The following is a 24,321-nucleotide window of genomic DNA, read 5'->3' on the forward strand; positions in this document are numbered from 1 at the left end:
CCTCTATTTTCACATATGTAAAATTTTGTACACGTACGTAAAAGCAGAGGATTTGTCTCTGAGGTCTTTCTTTGATTCTAGGTCATCTGATGACTGCGATAATTAGTCTCTAATCTTGTTAGAGGTAAGAGATGGAAAAAAAGAAATGGGTGTTGTTTACTTCTCTTCCACAAACCTGAAAAAGCTCCGTCCCCTTCTATTTGACTTTGGTTAAAAGGAAGAGAAAGAAAGGGGAGGGGGGGCTGTAAAAGGCATTTTGGACTGCTTTGATCCCTATCTACAAGAGCTGAATGAAATTAAATAAAATCTACAATAAACTACACCTTTGTACCTCATCTTTCTTAGCCATACACTATTCTTTTTCAACATATAGAAAAGATCATGTGAGTAAAATCGCAAGAGAGTCTACAGTTATTTTTTAGTTGTCTGAGCTAGAAAAAACTTGTCCTTGTAACAAAGGGCAGTACTGATAAGTGAAAAGTGCCTCTTTTTTAACAACTGTGCAAGCAAACATCTTTGATTTCTTCTGGGGCTTATGGTTGAAAAACCAAAGTTTAAAGAAGAGATATGAAGGGGAAGAAACTTACATTAATCCATTGAGTAGTAGAGTGAAGAAATACTCGTAAAATGGAGTCACTATTGTGAAGCTGCTACAATACTCAAATCAAGTAGGTTGTGGTATCAGGAAATAATGCTATTCTAGTTTTAAGTAGCCTGGAAACTTAAAACTTTTGAACTTTCCAGTCCTGTGTCAATGCCTGGATATACATCAAACCTCCAGATAACCCTCTGATTACCCCTTGAAGGACAAAGGAAAGAATGTTCACATAGCCAGACCACCCAATATCCATTATCCAGACCACTGGTCATTTAGACGATTACCATCTCAGGCTCATCCAAAGGCTAAGAATGCAGGGCTGATTCTTCTCAAAAATATACTTTCTACTATAAGAACCCTCAGCTTTTCTTTCTTCTTTGGAACACTGGGTATTGCCTAGTTGTGTTTCTGGTTTGCAAATCTTAGGACCCTTGAAGAAATCTTACTTATTTCTAGCAAAGCCTCCAGACTCTTTTTGAGTTTGTTCAACATTTACGGTTTTAACATGGGATCCAAAGAATGCTCCACTTCAATTCCAGTGCCACCCTTGGATTCAAGCAAAGTACCTGCTCGAGGCCTTTGTGTTCTGTCATCTTCCCAACAGCTGGGGATTCCAGTTGTGAGTACTCTCTGTTCTGGCCCCTCCTTCCTTTGTTTGAGGTTACCTTTATTGTTGGGTCCTCTGATACTGGTTTTCATAGTGGGGTGCCCTATTTTTAAGTATGTTACAGAGGGACAGTCCCACCCTGGAATAACAACTGGATTTATAGTCCATCCTCTGCTAAGTATTTGTCCAGATGGATTCTGAAATGAAGGGCAATTTGGAATTAGCAGTGGCCACTCTGGGGATCTTTCAAGATTCTGAAATTAATATATTTATGAGCATAATTAGGGAATCTTAGAAATGTTAAACAAGCTGAATGAAAAGCATTTTTCAACTGGTATTTAGAGGCCTCTAAAAAATTCAATGATCCAAAGATAGCCCTAATATGTCTTTTTGTGTGGCCATGACAACTTACAGGGGAATTTATCATTAACATGGGACCCTCTAAAAAGTTCCCAAGAAGTTCCTTCCCAGGAACTCTAGCTATTCATATATACAAAAATTTTGTTTCCTCCTTTTTTGTGCCTTTTTAATAAAATGGGCCAACTTAGCCAAAATAATTTAAAATTTTAATAGCCATTAAGGAAAAGTTTGTTTTAAGTCCACTTTAAGGGGCCTCCCTTAAAGAAAGAATTCCAAACCTCTAAGAGACAATGGAATGCATTTTTTGATTGATATGCAGAAGCTTCTAAAAGACAAACGGATATTAAAAAAACTGCTCAAAAGGGAATCTAAAAGAAACTGTGACCATCTGAGCAGATGCTTACTGTTTTTTCTGCCTGAAACCTGTAAAGGTATTTAAATTTTGATCAGTAAATTGGCAAAATTGGAAGCTAAAGATTCATAGCCTGTTAGGAATAATTTTAAGGCTGCCTCTCCTAAGTTAAAATAAAACAGTACCCAGAGCAAAAGAAGAAAATTAGGAATGATGTAGTTGGCTGGGTAGATCAACTGATGGTGTCATTTAAGTTACAACCTAATTTTGAGAGGCAATTGAAAGCAACTGTCCTTATAAATTTTTTCTAAATCAGAAATGCAACTCTAGAAATACTTAAAATCCCACCTATCTTCACCATCCTCAATTCCTGACTGAAGAAAAAAAAATAGGAAAGAAGCATTTTTTAGAGAACAAATTGCTGTTCTGTCTCCAAGGCTCCTTGCCAACGAAAAATACAAATCTTGTCTTCACCACAAATATTAGTAAGAAAAGTCTTAGCCATCTGAATGAATAAACTTAACTTACTCCAACTGTTATAAATTAACTTTTTTGTTTGTTTGTTTACCTTATTGTATCTGTCTCAGGGCCAAAAATTCACAATGAAACTATCAGGTCTCTGGTTGCATCTATTTATGAACGTGTACAGTACGATATGTATGTTTTATCTCCAGAGGATATTGCTAGAATTGTTTGTAAAAAAAAAAACCTGTTTAATTGATTTAAAGGAACTAAGCATTTATCTAAAAATTCTCAAAAATATAATAAAAATTACCCCAGTGCTTTTCAGGATCATGTGATCTTAGAAAATATTTAATATTAAAGTTGGTTTTAGTTTGGTTTGGTTAAATAGGCATTACTTTAGAGTTATCTGCGTTAACTCTACTTGGGCTTATTAGTCAAATAAGTTCACCTGTTGCAAAATTTGTCAGCAAGAAAAATAACTCAGTATGATGAAATTTTCATGAGTAACCTAAACATAATTATTAATAACAAGTAAAATAAATACATGTAGATGGGATAAAAAGTGTTTGGGGTGAACTTTTCAGCATTATTTACTTGCATGTTTATGGTATATCCATTTAAATAGTTTCCCAAAATCTTTTGGTAACTTGAAATCTTAGAGTTTTGCCAAATGAAATGATGAGCCAGGTTAAATTCATTGAATATACAGATCATTTCCAAATAAGATAAAATACTGTAACATTAATTGTTAAAATAACTTTATCTACTTTTAACTTATTACAGAGAAACTAAAAGATTTGGATCTGTTAATGAATGTTCTGTGCTTTGTTGAGGAAGGACATTTCTAAAAATTATGAAATATATTTGCCAGTAAAAGAACCTATTCCTAGAGATTATGAAATGTATTTATAAATTTGCCAATCTAAAGAATGCTTATTGCTTACTTTTTAGTTGTCATTAGAAATTAATGTTTCTAAGTGTTTAGAATTCTAATTATTATGGAAGGATATGTGTTTTCAGTAAAAGAAGACATAAGGTATGGAATGCATTTTTGAGGAAATTAAAAGAAAATGGTTTATCCTAAAATAAATTGGTAATATCTGAAAGAGTAAGAGGAGGCAAACTAAGAGATACAGGAAATGTGTAGGTTTGTAAAAAGGAATCTTGGGAAAGAAATTTTATATGTGATCGAGCTGGATGAGATTGAATAACTTTGTTAGAAGGGGTTTTAAACCTAAGCTTAATATCAATAGTGTACTAAAATTTAATATTCTGTCATCTGCTAAAAAGACAAAGTTTTCTTGGCTTATTGGTCTGCTCCTGATAAGGTATTACGAACATTTTCTGCCGAGCAGGAAAAGATTCTTTTTTATCAAAATAATTTTCTGTGTGTTATGTCGTCTTGATCATGTCTTTGATTATTTAAGAAAACAGGAAAGGGTGACCCACAGCCCAAAGAAAAATCCCTCTACAGAAACAGATCCAGGCACAGAGAAGTTAAGTGATTGCCCCAAGCTCACCGCTAGTTGCTGCTTGATCTCAGTTTTGAACCCAGGCGAGAGGCAGAGCCCCCAGTCTAACCACTATGCTAATCTTCCTGTTGTGTGGCAGGACAAACAAGATTCTTTTCTCTACCATCCATCTTATTAGTGGAGAGGTGCTGATGACAAGAGGTGGCTTCAGAAACTTGGCCAGGTCCACAAAATGATTGCAGTGAGCTGCAATTCTCCCATTTTGGAGCTTCGGATTCTTGGTTGCAATGCCTTGATAGTTGGAAAAGCCTCATGTAGAACTCCAGTAACTGAGGTACCGTTCATTCAGTCAACATTCATTGTATTCCAGACATTATTTTGTATGCTTCCGATGACTACCAACCTAAAAGCATCTAACATATGTATTTTTAGATAAAAGTACTTTGGAGAAAAGAAAAGTTTCAATGAGCTTTAGTTTCCTCATTTGAAGTTGGGTCTAATAATCTATGCCTTGCCTATTTTCAGATGGATTACATGTGATAAAGCTTGTGAAATAAGCTGGCTGTAATAAATGACTATATAATTATTTCTAATGCAGCGATAATAATCAACATAATATACATTTCTTTTGTATTTCTTGTACACTGCAATGAGAGAACAGTCAAATGTTAATCAAATCATAGCATGGTGAACTGACGATGAGCACATGAAATTCAAGTCATAAGCCATATGCCATCCATGGAATTCTTACGGGTCCAGAATATCTTTAGAAACATCTGATAACTGCCACATTAATCACTTAAGGGTTTCTTGTGAATAATAAGGTTTATCTAGTTTATTTTTCTACACTGTATTCAACCCTATTTCCCACATATATTCTATTCTATTTCATGTGTGTATGTAACTTACAAGCTCTTACCTAATACTACTGTACCGACAGTACTTTTCTTTTTTTTTTGTGATCACTCATTGCACATAGCAGAGTAGTCAGGAAATCGTCATTTAATTGAATCTGTTTTGAGGACGAACGTGGACTTTTTCTTTTGCTAGAAAAGGTATAGAGGGGTGGCCGGTCAGCTCAGTTGTGTAGAGCGAGGTGCTCATAACACCAAGGTTGCCGGTTTGATCCCCGCATGAGCCACTGTGAGCTGCGCTCTCCTTAAAAAAAGGTATAGAAATATACCTTATTGATCTTCAGTATTTCTTCCTTATATCTCTAGAATATAAAGGAGAGGTATAACGCTGGTTTTAGTGTGTTTTTTTTCCATTTATTATATAAAAGAAAAAATTAATGCAGTTGATTTGTACACATTGAAATTCCATAAAACAAATCCATAGAAATTAGGATACTATATGCATGCACTCTGCATTTTCTTTGTTAAATGTTTTGGTTCACAAAAATAACAACACATTTTTTTTTCCCTTTAAAGCCACTGAAGCAGAGGGAGAACAAAACATGCAGCACTGTACACATTTGCATAGTATATTTTACCCAGCATGCCTTGTAGAATGCTACACATTTACCTAAAGAAGAAAAATAAAAGGGGTAAATTATCAAAATAAATAATTAAAATTAAAGAAAGGAAAAAAATTACTTGACAAAGGTGATTATTTTTTTCCACTTTGTAGCTGTAGATACAGCAATAGCTTGGGATATCAACAGCCCTCAGGATAGTAGGAAAATCTTTTTTTCATCAATTTCCCATTTTATTTTTAGTATTCGTAAGTTTATCTCTTTTTCCCTCCCGCCACCCCTTCAACAAAAACAGCTAATGGCTTTAACTTATGTTTCAAAATCATATTCAGTACAAAACACATTGAAGAATCCCTAAATACTTTTTTGTTGTTGTTGGGACATTTTTTATTGTTCTGACTTTAGGCTGTGAAAAATATATAACATTTCAAATATGTCCAAAATTCATAGTAGCCCTATGAGCTCTCTTGGTGTTACTTTTTGTAACTGTGATTGAAGAAGAAATAAGAACAGTAAATATAATATGAGTCTTATCACAAAATAAAATTTAATAAGTTTTATGGAGGGGGATAAAATAAAATAAATTACATCCACAGATTGCAAGGCTATGAAGCAAATTGCTGGAAAAGTATTAAGCAGCAAGTTAGAAAGATGATAAATGAAATAAATCTGATAAAATTTATAACTAAATCTATATAATTTTAAAAAATACAACTGCCAAATTTAACAGTGGATTTGTTGCAAGTTTGTGCTATAACAAATGTGCTTCTTTCTCCTCAATCTATTTTCATATTATTGGCAAAATATATATCTTTTCTAATTTTGTACTGTACAATATATGTTTTTGCTACATTATTTTTCTACTGGTAATGCAGAGTAGAAGTAACAACATAGATTTGTTTTGGCAATAAAATGCTTTCATTTTAATAACATCCCAGAAAGTATTGTAAGGCATATGAAAAACAGTATGCAACAATATAGCATTAATGATCCTGCATCTTTAATATATCCCTTATGCATACAGAATTCACACTGATTTCAGTTAAAATTGTGTGAAAGTGGCATGCAAGTAGGATGAGTGGCCCCTACATAAATGTAGACATAGCCATTTGTTGAGAAATTTAAGTGTTCAAAACATAAACAAGAACACTTACAAAGTGTTGAAAAGCTAGAGGCCAGCCACTTTTGGTTCTTAGATAGTTCTCATTTTAACTCCTTATAATTTTCAAAGAGGAAGCATCAGTGTATTCCCCAAACCACTCTAAATTCTAGAAACATTTTTTACCATTTTCTGCAAACATTTTACATATATCAAAAGAAACAAAGGAAAGATTCATATGTAACTATGACTCCCCCAAACTCATTGCTATTCACTTATTTATACATTTTTTTTAGGTAAGTGGGAGTTACAGCCCTTAGTCAAGATCATCTGATGAGATATTTTCCAGCCTTCGCATAACGTCCCTCAATTATATGAAGCATTTGGGATTAAATTAGCCACAAGTAGATATAGTTGCTATAAGAGAATGTATTTCATTTGAGAATGTTTGTTTTAAGAAAAGAAGAAAACTTCAAAAAGTAATTTTTCAATGCTGTAGCTCTGTCTGTCCATACAAGCCACTTTTACTATTTTTAACTAACTTGACTGTAAAGTTAACAAAAATGTTATCCTTTTCTGTTTGACAGCTTTTATATTGACTGGTTTGATCATGATTGCCTTTTAAATGAGCAGGACTGTTCTCTGACCTACAGACACCAGCTTGAGTAAATAACTTAGTAACAGTTGTAGTATTAACAGTATTCAAAGGTATGAGGAGCTAATGCAACAATTTTATTATATAATTTCCTATAATGTTTTCATTCATGTAGTCATTTAAAGATGAGTTTTATATAATTAAAAAGAAAAGAACATGCAACATTGTCATGAAAGACAAAGGCAGAAATAGAAAAGAAATAAGGGGTACATTCCCATTTATTTGAAAGATTTTATGAAGTTTCTTTTTTCCAATGACATGGGCATCCAAGAGAATGTATATCCTTATCCAGTAAATGCCTAAGTATCCACAGGAGAAGTCACGGTTCAACAAAATTTGAATTTGCAAACCAGGTGCACTTAAACATCGTCTCTAGATCTACTCTCTTTCAGACTTAGAGCTAGATATTGTAACAAGTTGCACACAAAGACACTTCCCTTGCAGTTTGTTTTGTTCCCTATGATGAATGATTTATTAAATTAACCTTGCCTCCTGATAAACTGTGAACCAATTCAAAGAAAACTTCACTAACATGGAAGAAATGAAAGGGTGACAAGAGCATTTGGAAACAGTTTAAAATCTAAAGGGAAGGTATATTTTAACAATTTATGTATTTAGCTTTGTAGCAAGGTTAGTAGGAATAGTAATAAATTTGATCATTACTTATTGAAAAGTGTTTTTCTCTTTAAAGACAGTTTGTCTTCTCTAGAGAAGAGGTAGTATAAATATCAACATATAGGGCCATTTCTATAGTGGCATTATATAGTTTTTATTTTTAGCAAATACCAAAATAAAATTGTATAACTAAGAAAATACACTAGCATGCAAATTAAGATTGCCTAGAAACATTCTTAATTGACATCCTGGGTCTCAACAACATTTTAAGATATGTTCGTTCAAAGAGTTTAAATTTGCAAATCAACTATTGGTATAATTTTTTTCTCTGCCTCCCTTTCACTGCCCTAGCTTCCTATTATGAATTTTAAGGCCCCCACACAACAGACAAGTTCAAGTATGCAGGTATGAAAAAAGGTTAACATTCCAAAAATACATTTGCGAACAACAATAATAAATAAATTAACAAATTATTTAAAGGGAACAAATAATTTTCTCAGAATTTGTTTTGTATTTAAAAAGTTCATTTCATTAAGGACTAAGTGCAATGAAATATCATCACATAATTAAGACTCTCTCTTAGGAAAGACTCAGTCTAAATTGTTAATTTCAGTTTTCTTTCCCCTAGAACTGTATAAAGATAAGAGAGAACCATCAGTCATTTATAAACATTTCTAAGTGTTGCTTTAAGTACTGGAGTAAACAAGATCACACTGTTGATTATAATATTGGAGTCACATTATATAGCCTTGAGAATTAACATCAGTATTGGCAAATTGCATTCCTTTTTCTCCAGAATTACATTTCCACGTTGTCACGTGAGCCTACATTGTTACATGTTCGATGACTGAAATTACAGAATACGTGGTTTACACTACAAGTTAAAAGAGTCTCAAAACATTTGTAAGACTTGTTTTTCCTGCTTACGTTTGCTATTTTTAAATGAAATCAGTTAAAAACAGAGTATTTGTGGAGTATGTGTTTTTCAAAGGTGCTTGATGTGCTTGGCAAAAATAAAAAATTTTATTTAGTATATATCTGTATTTTAGTATCATTTACACAATAAACTCTAAGGCTGAAAAGAAAGGAAAATGCATTATCTATTATTTGGAGGAGATAAACTTATTACAAAAGGAAGGGAGAAGAATATGTCATCTCAAAGTAAAATTTTAAATATATCCATCAAGAAAATATACATTATACCCTTTCTAAGATGGTTTAGCTTTTGAATAAAAATGCAAAGCAAAACAGGTATGGACACTTGATGGGAAATGACATACTGGTTTTGTGCACAGATATTCAGACCTCTCGCGTCATCAGCATGGAAGACTTAGAAACAAGGCTTTGAGAGGCCTTTAGAAAAAAGTGATTTTTAAAAGTAGAAAGAATGGTAATCTTGCTGAATAGGAAATATATGTCAATGCTGTTATAGCGACCTGCCATAAAATGTCACTATCTTAAAGTAGTTAAATGATCAGATTGCTAATGCTACTACAGAAAAAGCTGAACAGCTGTCTAGTCTAAATTTGTACACTGTGGTGCACTCTTTGCAATTAAATACTTTAATGCGCACAAACAAGAAACCAGTAAAGCATCTAGAAAAATGTTTGGCTAATGTTTTCTTTCTCATGCAAGTATGTGCTGTACATGTTAATAAATATATTTTTGTTTGCTGGAAAATGCTCTCTGTGCTCTAACAAAGTATTCAGTAATGGCAGGTTATATGTTTATTAAAGTGCCTAATGGATACCCCTCTTTTAAATGTCTTAACTGAAAGTTCTGTAAGCTTCACCAGATGACAAATAACGTCCTACGCCAGTATTGCATGATAACTTTTAGAATTTACTGAGCCCATAGTTTTTCATTGTATCACATATTTGAGATAACTTATATAATTACAGGCACCCTCCGTAGCAGCTAAACAGGTTCATAATGGGATCTGTACGGTGAACATGAGAGGAGCGAATGTGGGAGGTCGTCATGGGGTTTAAGATATGTATCAGTAATCAAGAATATGAAACTTACTTTCATGGTAAGGAAAATCATTGAACTGATGCATGCTTTGAGAGCCTAAATATTGAAAGGCCTGGGGGAAAATAAGATAATAGAAAATGAATTCTTATTGTTTTTTAAAAAATAGGTCTTATGACATGTACCAGTACAAAAGGATTTTTATGCAGGTCCTATTGGGGCTTTAGAAAAACGCATGCATTATGGACTTTTAGAAATAAGAGTCTTTTCCCAAAGACATTTGTGCGTTGTATAAAAGGGTCAATTTCAATAGTGTCTTGGATAATAGTGAAGCTAAGGCTTCCTTGATAATATAAGAGAAGGTCACCAATTCCATAATTATAAGCCACTGGAAAAATTGTGAAGACTTAATACTAGGTGAAGAGGAGTGTTGATTAGAAATAAGGCAGCTCAATCTCCAGATTCTTTATAATTCTTCACCATAGAAATGCTGTAAGTTTAGTGAACAAACATATTCTGAATCTATGACTTTACTTTTTATTTTAAGCTTTGAAAGCCATCGTTTGCTTTCACATTTTCAAAAATTAATCGTTTTGTATAAACCATCTTTCAATATCGAAGTTGAATGCGTCCAGGTAAAATTAAAATCCTTACCGTGATTATAAAGAATTTGGTGAAGGGCTAGAAAATTCAGATATTCAAAGACAGAGACTGAGTGAAGCAATGGAAAGATACTAAATTGTGCCTGGTGGGAAATATGGGACCCATGTTTGTGGTAAGTGGGATAAATAAACTTCTTCCTGGAGATGTTTAGCTTTGCACTCAGGAGGATCTGTGCCCATGCTTACTATCTGATTCTAGATTCCTGGATGTATGTAGTTGTGCTCAGACTGACTGAAGGGGAAACAACATCCTATTTTCCATTTCACATAACCAGCTATGAACGGACTTCCTGTTACTCTTCTCTCTCACTGCTAAAGAAATTATGAGATTTTTTTTTTTTTTGCCAGCTTCAAATGAACAGTAGTGACTAAACAAAAAGCAAAACACTTTGAAACAACAGCTGTGCCAGGAAAGAAAGAAAAATATTAAAATCTGAGGAGACTGTATAACTTCTGCATTAATTGGACATTTTTTTTGGCACTATCAATACATTTGGTAAGTTTGAAAAGCCATTCTGACAACATGAACATATATTCAAATGTGTATACATTCCAACTTTAAGTGTAAATTTAGCTTCCAGCAAATAAATACCATAGCTGGTTTTGGCCTTTATTGGTATTTTGATATTCTCATTAATTAGGTGTTTGGTTGTGTTTGTTTTTTTTCAGATTTTTAAATTGATTGCAACATGCTCAAGTAGACTTTCTAGTCGATTCACCCAAATTCCAACAGGAATTGGTTTATAAATTGGTTCCAACTGGAACTGGTCATTTGGAATTTCCAGCATGGGAAATTATTTTAAATGTGCCTTGATAAGTACCCTAAATTACAAATTGATGTGTCTAAATCTAATGAAGAAAACAAAAGGAACTACTATGTAAATGTTGCACTTAAAAATATCTATATGATTGGGCATCTAATATCCATCTAGCGTTAAGGGGATAATGTACATTTCTGGGTTTTTTTTTTCCCTTACTTAGCATCAAATGACAGCAGCCCATAAGCACAGTAAATACCGCGCTGTACTTGCCAAGTTAAGATGATTGGTTTATCCTAGCCGTGCTATGGCAAATTGTCAACAGATGAATTTTGTGTTTGTTTCTGCAGACTCAAAGCCTGTGTCGGGAATCATGGCTGTAACCCCCAGGAGATCCTCGGTTCCTGTGGGGTTTGTAAGTGTCCTGGTGTGAGTCAGGATATGAGTCTTCTTCCACCAGAGGATAATGATCTCGGCTATGCTGGGAACTGGAAGACAAGCGGTTCCTACTCTTCCGAGCCCTTTCATTGTGATAATTTTCATCGGAGGTCATTAAACTTCGTCTTTCAATTGGGGAGTTCTCTGTGGAGTGGTTGCTGTGCCTCGTGCGCTGGCTCTAAAAATATCAGACAGTTGATTGATTAAATAACGTCAGCTTCATTCCCCTAGAACATGTAAATGTATGTACAACAGTTGGCTCTGGACAACAAGATGCTGAATATCTGGTGTAACAAAGCATTTTGATGCACAAATGGTTTGCTCGAAATATCTGATCTTATTTATTTGGCACGTAACATGCAACGATGCCGAAGTGCTGATAGTGTGTGAATTTAATTACATAATGCTGCATGATTATGTTACCTAGTAAAAATGCAGACTAGAAAGTTAACTGCTGAATGGAACTTAATATATTTAGGAAGGCCTAATAATTCTATGTCTATTGCAAAAAATGAGGATTATTTTACTATTGGGAAATAACTTAAAGAGAGAATCTATTATTTCTCTCTTGAACTGATAAAATCTTTTTCTTCCTATAGTCACACACTTCACCTTTAACTAGCTAAATGTGCCTTATGCCTTTTAAAAATATTTTAATGCAATTATGATTTGTGCTGCCCACAAAATACTGCACATGTCTCTGCATCCTACATAAATGTAAGACTCAGCATCATTCTTTCCAAAGGAAAGAATACATTCTGTATACAACAATTGTGGAGCCAACTAACTGATACATTTATGAATCTTGCTTCCTCAACTGAAATGTCCTGCAAAGTAATCTTCAGATATTAACTAAATCCTTTTAATGCCATTAATTGAAATAAATATCTTCAGACACTTATTTAATGTCTTAGAAAATGTTATTTAGCATTTTTTCTTCAAATCATGGAAAACACATAGCTGTATCTACCTGCTTAGGTGGGTCACCTCAATTAAGGTACCGGATCCTAATAAAACCAAGGACATTTCCCTTAAAGGTACACTCACCTTCACACAGAAGGAAACTCATTCAACAGTCAGAGCCTGTGCCTTTAACCTCAACCAGGGATCTACCAATTAAATGCCATGGTTACTAGGAGAAATAGGCCACAGGATAAGGGTACCATTATTAACTCAAGCGACACTGGGAGAACCATCAGAGGCGGCTGTCTTTGAGATGAGGAGTCAGGAGTGTTGTATGTAGAAACAAAGTGCAACATTTCATTTCTACGTACATTATAGGAGCATATTGCTTCATGCATCCATTTCTCATCCTACAATGTACAATCTGGAGCTAACTCAAACTAGTCAGTGGAAATGCCACACTCAGATCAGCACACAGGCAGTGAAATAAGGCAAGAAATAGTCCTGCATACAATATACTATATATTGTATACAGTATATATGTATGTTATACAGTAGCATATTTCCCACGTTCATTTCCAGCCTCAAAAGCTATTCATTTCGATGGCAGTTTTTCTGTTTACAAAGATGTGATTTTGTAGCAGAGTAATACAGTTATAATAGCATTCCAGAATGAATCATATCTTCAATTATCAATATCATTAAAACCCATTAATACAAAGCTAGTCATGATGTAAGAGGGCTCAACTGACTACATGTTCCTCGATCAGCTAGGGATTTGGCCACATTCCAGCAGCTGCTTGATAAATGGTAAATAATAATTGATATAGAAAGACAAGATTCACTTTGTATCATAATGCTTCTGGCTCCCCACATCTAGCTCTGAGTGCAGCACAGGAACAGCAGAAGAGAGAGCCTGTGTTCGTCACCAAGGTGGGCCTCCACACCCCCCACCCACTGAAAACTGAGGGATCTGTCACTGTTTGCAAACGGAGGAGCTCTACTCATGTGCACCTTCTGTATTGGGCAAGCAAGGGGACCCAGCACCTGTGGGGCAGGATTTGTTAAGGGCAGTTAAAAGGTCCACCTATCCCCAGCTATCTTACTTAGCTGCCATGGTGCCTGACTCTGCCACCATTGCCAGTCCTTAAGAAGTGACATGGAGAAGTAATGGACAGTTGCTTCTTAACACCGAGTAGGTGTTAAGTTCCCTAGCAGAGTCTAGACATAGAGGAATCAACTTATCTAAGTAAAAGCCATTATGAATTAACAGGGATCAAAGTTCTAAGGAAAGGGCCATTGTCTGGGTACCTTTGTTTAGGGTAGGTCATGATGGTAATATTTAGATTTTTTTTTTTATTATAATGGCCACACATGGTTCCCTCTTTAGATTAAGGACAATCGGTCTCTATCCCAATTGAGTTCCCTATAGAAACTTAAAGTACGATTGCAAAAGCACAAGTGAAAAGTGACAATACCTGTAACCCAGAAATGGCTGTGGGATAGGGTGAGAGCGCTGTCGAGCCCAAATTCCTTCCCAGCAGCGGGGTCATGGGGGTGCTACTGGTTGTGTGGGTGGCACGCCAGTACGCCTCGAGGTATTCTCCCAGGTGTTCACAAGCATCCTCCAGCTGGTTTTCATCCAATATAACGTCGAACATTTCCTGCAGATGACAAGAGAAACCCATTTTATTCACACTTTACATTTTTGGCAATGCAACCTCAAATTCCACTTAATGCAAATAATAGCGTTATAATGTGTAGTAGCAAATATCAGATGTGAGGGGTCATATTGGCAATTTCTAAAGTTAAAAGTCAAATGACGAGCTGCACAGTTAACCACAGGCAAACTTGGACACTGACCCAAAAATGAGAGGGCTCATTAAATATTTAGATTTTTCATTATGTCGAAGAAAAAGGTGAGGTAAGTGTAAAAGTCTTATAAGCAGACTAGAGGGAAAAGATCATGCATTCACATCTTTATCCATACAGTCCTATAGAGGTGAATTATACTTCAGAATATGAGAAAAGCAATTAATGGTACTGAAAGAGGAGTTCTAAAATGTTTTGGGCAACGACCATACCATGGGAATAAACATTGCACCTTCCAAGTAACTGCGTTGCAGGGAATAACATTAACTTAGATAATATTCAGAATGTTGGCGAAAATGACGTTACCCGTCTCACAGTAAAACAATATGGAAAGAAGGTTTGGGATTAAGTCTAGAAAACCACATTGCAGTGATTTCCACTAACAGAAGATCGTTGTGTAAAATGGTTGGAAAAGAACAAGAACGAGGAGTACATATTTAATTGTGGGAGGGAATGGGCGTCACACATGAAGTATCTGGTGTCCATGTTTCTGTCAGTAAGAACTTCATCTGTCCTATACTCAGGAAGTATTCTTCCATCCAAAGCAGCAGAGTGGCCCTTCTGTCACTGCAGTGTGGTCGGGAATACAGACAGGATATACCGAGGACACAGATTCCCTGGAGGGACAGTCAGAAACCCATGGCACCTCACAAAGAGGAAAGCCATTCCGCGGGTAAGTGAAAGCTGGATCCGAACTTTCTCCCACCACGGCCACCATCACCCACCTGCTTTTATGAGCTCTTTTTACCAAAATAAGAACCTTCCAGTAAAGAATCAAATACAGGGTTACTACCATCAGCACTAATACTGTGGCTGGATTGTAGATTAGTGGCAAGTGGGTGACTGAGTCGGTGGTGGGTCAGCTGACTCACTCATCAGGGTGAGGGCTTTCCTGAAGCAGACATCACCATGGAAACAATTTCTCCTCCAACATTTACTGTGTAAATGTTTTCATTGCATGAGTCTTTACTGAACATTTTGACCTTAATTTGCAAAGCAGTTTGAAAGTCTTTGGAGCCGAGAGAAATGTTTAGCAACTAGGAGAAGAGTAAGGTGACTTCCGTCCAACACTCAGCCAGTTCAACTCACGTAGAAGCCATTACCCAACAAGAACATTTATTAGTAGATTTCAGGTGGTGTTCTGCATATTTTATTAATTCATCAAATATTTACTCAGTACCTATTTTGTGCTAGGCATTGTAAATATACCGTGACAAAGAAAACAGACGTCACCCTTACACTCAAGAAACATACAGTGTGGTGGGAGAAACAAGTATTAAAATCCAAAATAATCTGTGTCACACTGGGTCTTTAATTTAGAACGATAAAGAATCGGAGCCAGTCAATGTTTGGAGCTGTGGCTTAAAGTTCTGGATTTAGGAGGAGGCCAAGAACGACATGTGAAAGCTGAACTTATGAGGAAAGGGAAATTATGAGTAAGTCAAAGAATTCTATCTGTAGCGAGAAGAGAATAAAACATAATGAGAAGCGAAAGCATGCTGGAAGATAACCACATGACCCATGAGAGACGGGGAAAACTGCTAGTTCCTACAGTTCATGAACATATAGCCTTCCAGGAAATCCCTTTTTCCACTAAAGTTAACTCAAAAGAGTTTCTGTCTTTTGTAATCAGAAGTACCCGCCCCCATTAATGTAAAGTTTTAACAGTTACAAATATAGAATCTGTGCATAATGCTCTGATGTAAACATTGCATTCTCTGATAGCACTGTAGTGCTAACTGGAGTGGGACAAGAACAGCCCGACCCCAAAAAGCATCCACAGACTCAGAAAGAAAGAGGAAACCAGCCACCACTGGAACAAAGGACCATTCTACCAGCCACTCCAGACTAAACTTGTTCACAAATTCTAGGATGTGTGTTGTTTGGAGTCAGCTGTCGATAAAATTGTATTTATATTAACTGTATAATTCAATTACATAGGCCTTATTCTATAATGTGGGTTCTCACCAGTGTGTCATCTCAACAAATCATTTTTATGCTTTCATAAAGTCTTAAGTTAAAAAACCCTCCAGGGACCCCTGGACAGAGGGTTCTGACTATCACAGCCAGGATTGCAAAGCCCAGAGAGGAGAGGGAAAAACCAGGTAAGCAGCCCCCATTGCAGAATGTTATTTGAATGAGATTTATATCTACTTGACTGCCCCAGATATTACATTGTCATGGCTGCAGACAGTTAAACATACACTTTATTACAAGTAATTTTAATAAAGTACTTCTCTTTGCTAATGGATAGCATTTGTCTATATCAGCATATGGCTGTTTGCTTAAGCCTCAATCATTTCTAGTAAACTAGGCTTTTGCACTGCTAAAAAGACAGCTATATCATGGAAAGATGATTTGAAACTGCTTTTAGGCTTTCAAAAGCACACAGGAAAGCAAATTTCAGTTTCTGAATGAAATACTGACATATGCGACTTATTTTCAATGAAGAAGAATTTCACAGCCTGTATATTTGTGACAATTTTTCTTTTGAACTGTTTAGGAAATAACACAGCTGATTGGACCAGGATGTTAGAAAGTGAGTATATTGGGGGAAACTAATTTTTTTAAACTTATACATGAAAAAGAGAAGCAGCCCAACGGATTATGCAAACAAGCTTTGCCAATTTTTCATAAATTTAAAAGTTCAAGTCTAGTTCGCTCCTGACCATGCAGTGCAGTGCATGAGCCCTCCAGCACAGCATAAGGATTCAGAGAGCTATCTAAGCAGAAGAAGGTGTGGGTAATGGGACAGTCACAAGCCATGAACAGTTACCCACTCAGTGATATCATGTCCTTGGTGACTGTTGGAGATAAGGGTAGTGCTGACCTCTTTCCAAAGCATTGCCACAGCAAACGCCTCCTACGATGGGGTATTTCCTTCAGTGAAGTGGGCAGAAAGAACGAACGTGGCTGCTGAAGTGCATAAGAGGTGTCAAAACAAACCAGTAGGAAACCAACCATTTCTGGATAAGCTCTTTCAGGAAAATTATCAATTAAAGCATTATAAATAGCAAGAGTGAAAAACATGCCTCTACCTCATCCAGTGGTCCAGAGAATGAAAATGACAGGGAAGAAAGCAAGGGAAAGATTGAGGCTGAATCCAACGGAAATGAAGAAGATCTGCTGTATCTTTTTAAAAAGTTGAAAGTACTTAACGACCTGTCTGGTTCTGCATTACTCAAGAGAGTTTCTGTGTCACAAACAGAGTGATATCATAAACAGTATATCACACAGAGTATCACAAACTTTCCTAGGGAAGGCACCTGAATTAGGACAATCAGCTCTTGGTTTGCCCACAACTGTTTCTGGGTACTTGGGACTGTCAGTGCCAAAATCTGGAAAATTGGGACGAATTGGAATGGTCGGTCACACTAGTTTCTGGAGGAGATAGAGCACTTTTGAGTTCCTACATTGAGGATTGGAGCAGGTTCTACTTATTTCTTCGGATGCAGAGAGGGAGTGGGCAAGTCTTTCTTTATGACTATGAAAGACATACTTTCTACCATAGAGAGAAGCATCTCATTAAAAAACTTTACTAACAATTGTCACACCAATAAACTTTAATTTAAAAAAAACTAACGTAATTTCTAATACATTTTATTTGGGAAGTTGCTAGTGAACAAATTATTAATAAAAAGTTTCTAAAACAGAAATTAATTTTGCAGTTTAATTTTAACCTTTTTTTTTAAGTTGGTGCATTGCTGATTATTAGCTAGTCAGATTAAATATATAAAAATTTTGCTATGGTATATACATTGCTTTACATTTGTTTGTTGTGCATAGATAAAATCTCATGCCATAGGAAAAAAGGCATCTTTCCTATTTCTAAGTGGAAAAAAAGGAATAATAGGGGTGAGAATACTTTTATTTCTTTGTTACTGGAAAATAAAGATCCCGAATCTCCACCATTTAAAAAAACGACTGGCAAATACCATTCAGTGAAATAAAATGGTTGAATGGCAAACAGGTAATATTAATTATAAAATAACCAACTAATGTTTCTTTCATATCGAAATTACGTTCTTTATATTACTAAAGCTTTTGAAGTCCTGAGTACTTAACTCACTGGTCAACTGGTGATCGGAAACTGGAGTGTAAATTAAAAGGGATTATGAAAGGTTTAAGAGGTGCTATGGGGATAAAGGAAAGCCTTCTAATATTGTGGGGTTCTAGCAGTTCTTCTCAGGCATAGTCGTACTCTAATGAGCTAAACTGGAAAGATAATCAGAATTCTTGCCACTCACTGGTGGGGAACACATGAAAGCTAAGAATATCAGTGACTTTGATCCCTTCGATTTCCTCTCTCTTAGTAATCTGTGACATTCATTATGAACCCAACCACATTTTTTTCCCTATACCGCTCCATCCGGTCTATTGCCATTCCCTCCATCCTTAGCCTTCAAAGATCATAACACGACCTACCAATGCTGATGTCTATAGAAAAGGCACCCAGTGTTTTTAAGTCCATATGAATCCAGTGCTGTAAATCATCATGGGTGGGAGTGAACTATGCCTAACTCCATATATCCAAGGAGGGTGGCTGACGTCCCTGCAGCAAGAACAGTCTCCTTTGGACTGAGAGAAACAACATCCCATGTGGCCTTGTTTCGTGAGGGAACCATCTGAAATCGATTATTCTCTCTTTCAAAAGCAGTGTTACGAATTCAATTATGAACGTCAGAGGCTCTGTAAGAATGAATGCACCTGTGGGGACGGCATTTCAAGTAGATGGGTGAATCCACACGACTCTAAATAATTTAAATAAAGACTGGAAAAGGGCAGTGGAAAATTTCTACTGTGATAGCAATACGATCAAGGATACTGGCACTATCATTTAATTCAGAGTTCTTGTGTTTAATAGAATAAATCTGAGTCCATCCAGCAATGGAAAATAGAGGGTGATAGTAGAGAACTACTATGGTTACCGTAATGTTAGAGCTTTGCAAAACTCTGTGGAGGAGATCAGTTTCCCTCTAGCAGAGAGAGTAATCAATGTCATTTTACACACACACACACACACACACACACACAGACTACATAGCTCAAAGAGCCTGAGGGTCAGTTTTTGGTAATACAAGCCAGCCTGTAACTAAGTAGGATTAAAGGATTACGTTTCATTTATATATTCAATTGTCTGCCTATCTGCTTTTCTCACTATGCATTATGTAGGGCTTATGACCACAGTACTGGGGTACTGGTCTCCTTAAAATGTACTACTTTCAAATTCTCTGAAAAGGAAATGGGTACCAGTACCTGGTAGAAGGCAAATGGAACCTAACAATATACTGTATAGATGTGTATTATGAATACAGACTCAGGCTGGTCATATCAAAAGTATATATGAAATGGGCTTGTGGGTCCTCATCTCCTAGGCCCCTTTCTGTTCTCATCCACCTTTTCTTTTGTGAATCCCGGGTGGGCAATGAAGGAAAGTTCTCTTTCTTCCAGAGCAGAACTCTTCAGGAGCCCATCCTCCCAGCTCATCTTTCTGTCTGTGGCAGATTTAAAATGGCCACGAATTTTTTGACGCTTCCTGCATCGAGATGGAGGATGTGTCCGGGCAGCCTCTGTCATTCCTTGGATCCGGGCAGCCTCTGTGACTCCTCTGACTAGCAGAATGCTGCTGGAGAGGTCCCATGGAACAGCCCTCAAACTACACAGAGAGGGAGAGGAGCTGGCTAATTCAGCCTTCCAGCTATCCCTGCAAAGGAACCAGGTCAGCTGCCAGCTGAATCCTACCAACTAGTGGTTGTTTGAAGTCATCAAGTTTGGGAATAGTATTTTGCACAGTAACAAATAATTAGAACCTTGTCCCAGAACAAGGGTGGCAACATTGGTGGGCTAGCTATATCGAGCCTGCCTTCTGCTCCTGAAACCAAGTTTGACTGGAACATTCCCATTCATTTACTTACTGTCTATGCTGCTTTCCTGCTACGAAGGCACAGGTGCGTAGTTTTGTGAAGAAGACCACATGGCCCACAGAGCTGAAAATATTTACTATCTGGCCCTTTACTGAAAAAAGCTCGTCAGCCTCTTTTAGAAGAAGCCTGCTCCATGAAACTATAAGAGGAAGCAGAGTTTGCCACCCCAAAATAGGCCTTCTTGGGATATTATTTTAAGCTCTTTAGTTTTAAGAAACAAAAGTCTCAGGAACAACCTCTGATCTTCCCCCTAGTTGTGTAAAAGAATTCAGATAGAAGACTTGCTCCAGGAAGGGAGCTGTCATCACAGATAACTATAGTTTAGTATGAACTAGAGTGTGATAGATGGCGGGAGCCTACAAGGCCATTTGGTCAGAGTCCTCTCTGTGTCCCTTGGTTAAAGATGGCCCAGCAAACATCTGTATACCAAACACTTGCTTTTTCACCCATGGGAATTGTCTTCCTGCCCTTTGAAGCCACAACCTCTCTTTCTCCTAAGCTTAAAATGGCATAGAAGCTTTAATTGCCAGATTTGTCCCTGGGTCCAATATTTTTATAGTATCCCTGTTATGTACACACATAATCAAATTTGGGTATTTTCTCCTGCTAATCTGTCTCATGTCAATTTGATTATTAGACCAGGCAGTAAACTTAGAAGGGAAAAAAGAGGAAATTATCCTCTATCCCACAAAACCCATGATTCTCTCTCTAGGAAAATATATAATAACTAGCCTGCTGCTATTCACTATCTAAAGTCTTGCTAAAAGAGGACAGAAATTTTACGTTGACTTGGGCCAAGGCAAATGACTTTTGGAAAGCCAGTTCACCTCTTTTGGTATCAGTTCCCGCCTCCGTAAAATGAGGCAGTTGGACTGGATCAGTCTTTGCCTAGCAGTATCCCATCAAACACCCGTAGGATGCTCTCTGGAGAAATGGTTCTGTAATCAAAACGTAGGGGACGCACTGCATACTACCTGTCCTAATGGAGATATAAAATGCTCAGCAGTAAGGCTTCTGCAGTCAAGAAAGCAGTCTACCCTTGTTTGTGTGTTTTCTCAAACATTTTTGGTATCAGAGCTTTTTCCCTGTGACATCTGTGGACATCGCATTGGACCCCTATTAGGAGGAGCGCACTCCAGGAAACACCACACCAGGCGCTCCTGTCACCTTTTTGCTTCCACAGTCCTGGAGTCTAGGATTCATTTTTCTGGTTACAGAGAGTCCACTTTTCTCAGCACCCTTTGAGACTTCCCTTCCCAAAGAATGCTGCCTTTAATTTCTTAGCAATGTGAGACTCTGCCGGAGTAATTTGCTGACTTTTCAGATTGGAGATTCAGTGGTCAATTAAGCAAGTTGAGAAGCTTCTCGGAGAACTAAAATGACCCAGTGATCCTCAGTCTTTGCAATGACAATTATAATTACGGTCTTGAAATAAAGCAGGGACAAATGCAGACACATTTTTAGATTACTACAAGTTTTTATAATCCAGAGATTTCTTCATGCATGCCAAAATAGAGTGTACGATTCTGTCTTAGCATTACAAACACTATTCACACAATATCAAGTGAACATGTTTAGTAATGCAAACAGTGTCTAGAAAATATTAATTACAAGGTAACCTTTCTTACCCAGACTGCTGATTTAAAACTCCAGGTTATCTGACCAATTATATAAAACAAGGAATTATTTATCCTGCTGAGAGATAATGATTGGACAAGGCTGTCTCCCCAGCGCATGAGGCTGTTTGAAATTCCTGATGTACAGACAAGTCCTAAGCAGCTCACAGGATTATCTGCATTTAATGTCTGCATTAATATCTTTTCCTGGTTCCAGCATTTCAGATGTAACAAGTTGCATTATATGCACAAATACTCAATTATCAACCCTCTCAGCAATAAAATACCTCAATTTTAAAAAGGCACAAGTATTTTCTCTAGTAATTATGAAGAATAAATGTTAATAAACTCATTCTCAAAAAAAGATCAAATTAACAAGAAACAAGTTCAATTCACCTAACATGTATCTCAAGGAATTACTGAGACTTCTTATAACATTATTCCCCAAAACTTGTGCACATATTAACCTAATCCAGTGGTTCTCAACCAGGAGTGATTCCCCACCCACCCTCCCAGGGGACATTTGGCAATGTCTGGAGATGTTTTTGGTTGTCACACTTTGGGGGTTGATAATAGCCAGGGATGTTGCTGAACATCCTACAATGTACAGGACTGCAACCACCCCAACAAAGAATTACCCAGCTTAAAATGTCAATAATGCTGAGGGGGAGGAAAGCCTGATCTAAACCACTCTTTTAATCTATGAGATTTTTGTAGTATCTGTAAGCATATTTATGACCTACCAAATTGTTTGCTAAGAGTTGACTTAGCAAAATGTAATCTTATTAGACTCTACACTCCTTGAAGGCAGGAACATGTCTTTGTATCTCTCGCACCTAGCAAGGTACCAGGCTTAATGTTTACATAATGTTCACTGAATGTATTTTAATTTTTTCCGAAAGAGGTGATTGTAGGTGAGCCACATGGAATTGAGATGACTAAGTATTTGGAACTTGTCTGGTTTAACCACATCGATACCATGTCCTCAGACATGCCCACATGTTGACCTGCAGGAGTATCTGATAGTAATGATGTTTTGAAATGATGAGGATTTTATTTGACTTGATGTATCTTATTTTCATACTCTCTTCTTCCCTGGGCTCCACAACTCTCATGGATTCAATATCTGTATGCTGCTTACTTCTAAAATCTAGATAGAATCAGAGCCTTAGAGTGGAGAAGGAATCTTACATACCATATCCATATCTTAGATAGCATGCCATATCTATAGCCTTCACCAGAGGAGATTCCTTTCACAATATCTCTCACATCTGTTCATAGAGCCTGCTCCACCCACACCCCCGCCTACGATTGAATGCAGTTAGAGACAAAGAGCTCACTACTTAGGAAGTTATTTCATTCTTTGTGGCATTTGCATTTGGGAAGATTTGTGAAATGCCTTCCTCCCAGTGGGTCAATCTGACCACTCTGTCAAATGAAATTAGACCATCCTAATTGCTTTTACGTCTACTCAGACGTGCTCCTTGAAACTCCCACTGATTTTAGTGCCACCTCTGGTACCTCACAGAACCAGTCCGCCCTCACAGTGTAAACCTTTCGACATTTGTGAAGACAGACTCGGCAAACAAGTTTTGAGACAGTAATCTGCGTTTTTGCTTTTGTATTTCCCCCTGTTCTTGTCTACCTCTCAAGCAGGTGACAGGGTCTGTGCTCCCTTGTCACGCGGGGAGTTTATGGCAGGAAATTGCCAGCTCTCCATTTCCCCTCCTGCATTTTTGTTTCCCAAAAGCCTAAATTGGTTGGAGAGATTTTGCTAACTGCTTCTGGAAACAAAAGATGGTGGGAACGCTTTTACTATAACCAAAGCCGAGCACAGCTTGGGAACTGGAGCCTGGACATTACTGCCCAGCATGAGGCTCTCTAAAAGGATCCAAATTAAAAAGGAGGAAGTAAAACTGTCATTATTTGCAAATGACATGATACTATATAGAGAGAACCCTAAAGAGTCCACCGAAAAACCAATAGAACTGATATATGAATTCAATAAAGTAGCAGCATACAAAATTAATATTCATAAATCAGTTGCATTTTTATACACCAATAATGGTTTATCAGAAAGAGAAATTAAGAAAACAATCCCATTTACAATTGCACAAAAAAACTCACCTATGAATAAATTTAACCAAAGAGGTATAAGACTTGTACTTGGAAAATTAAGACATTGAAGAAAGAAATTGAAGAAGATACAAATAAATGGAAACATATACCATGCTCATGGATAGAAAGAATTAACATCATTAAAATGTCCATACTATCCAAAGTATGTATAGATTCAATATAATCCCTATCAAAATGCCAATGGCATTTTTCACAGGACCAAAACACGTATTCCTAAAATTTATCTGTAACTATAAAAAACCCTGAATAGAATAGCAACCTTGAGAAAGAAGAACAAAGTTGGAGGTATCACACTACCTGATATCAAACAATACTGCAAGGCTGTGGTAATCAAAATAGCA

General features: G+C 36.7%; 1 protein-coding gene across 5 annotated transcripts in view; it reads right to left on the reverse strand.

Annotated features, from left to right (window-relative positions):
* Window positions 1–7,279: 7,279 nt before the first annotated feature.
* The window catches only part of CACNB4 (calcium voltage-gated channel auxiliary subunit beta 4), a 227,882-nt gene continuing 210,840 nt past the window's right edge, over window positions 7,280–24,321 (reverse strand). For all 5 annotated transcript variants that reach the window (XM_081052654.1, XM_081052651.1, XM_081052650.1 and 2 more), the window contains 2 exons: window positions 13,908–14,093; window positions 7,280–11,704 (listed from right to left, as the gene is read on the reverse strand). In XM_081052654.1, the coding sequence (XP_080908780.1) occupies window positions 11,441–11,704; window positions 13,908–14,093 (450 nt within the window). In that variant the 3' untranslated portion in view covers window positions 7,280–11,440. The remainder of the gene's footprint in view (window positions 11,705–13,907; window positions 14,094–24,321) is intronic.

This window comes from Rhinolophus hipposideros, assembly GCF_964194185.1.
Source record: "Rhinolophus hipposideros genome assembly, chromosome: 6".
Lineage (NCBI taxonomy): Eukaryota > Metazoa > Chordata > Mammalia > Chiroptera > Rhinolophidae > Rhinolophus > Rhinolophus hipposideros.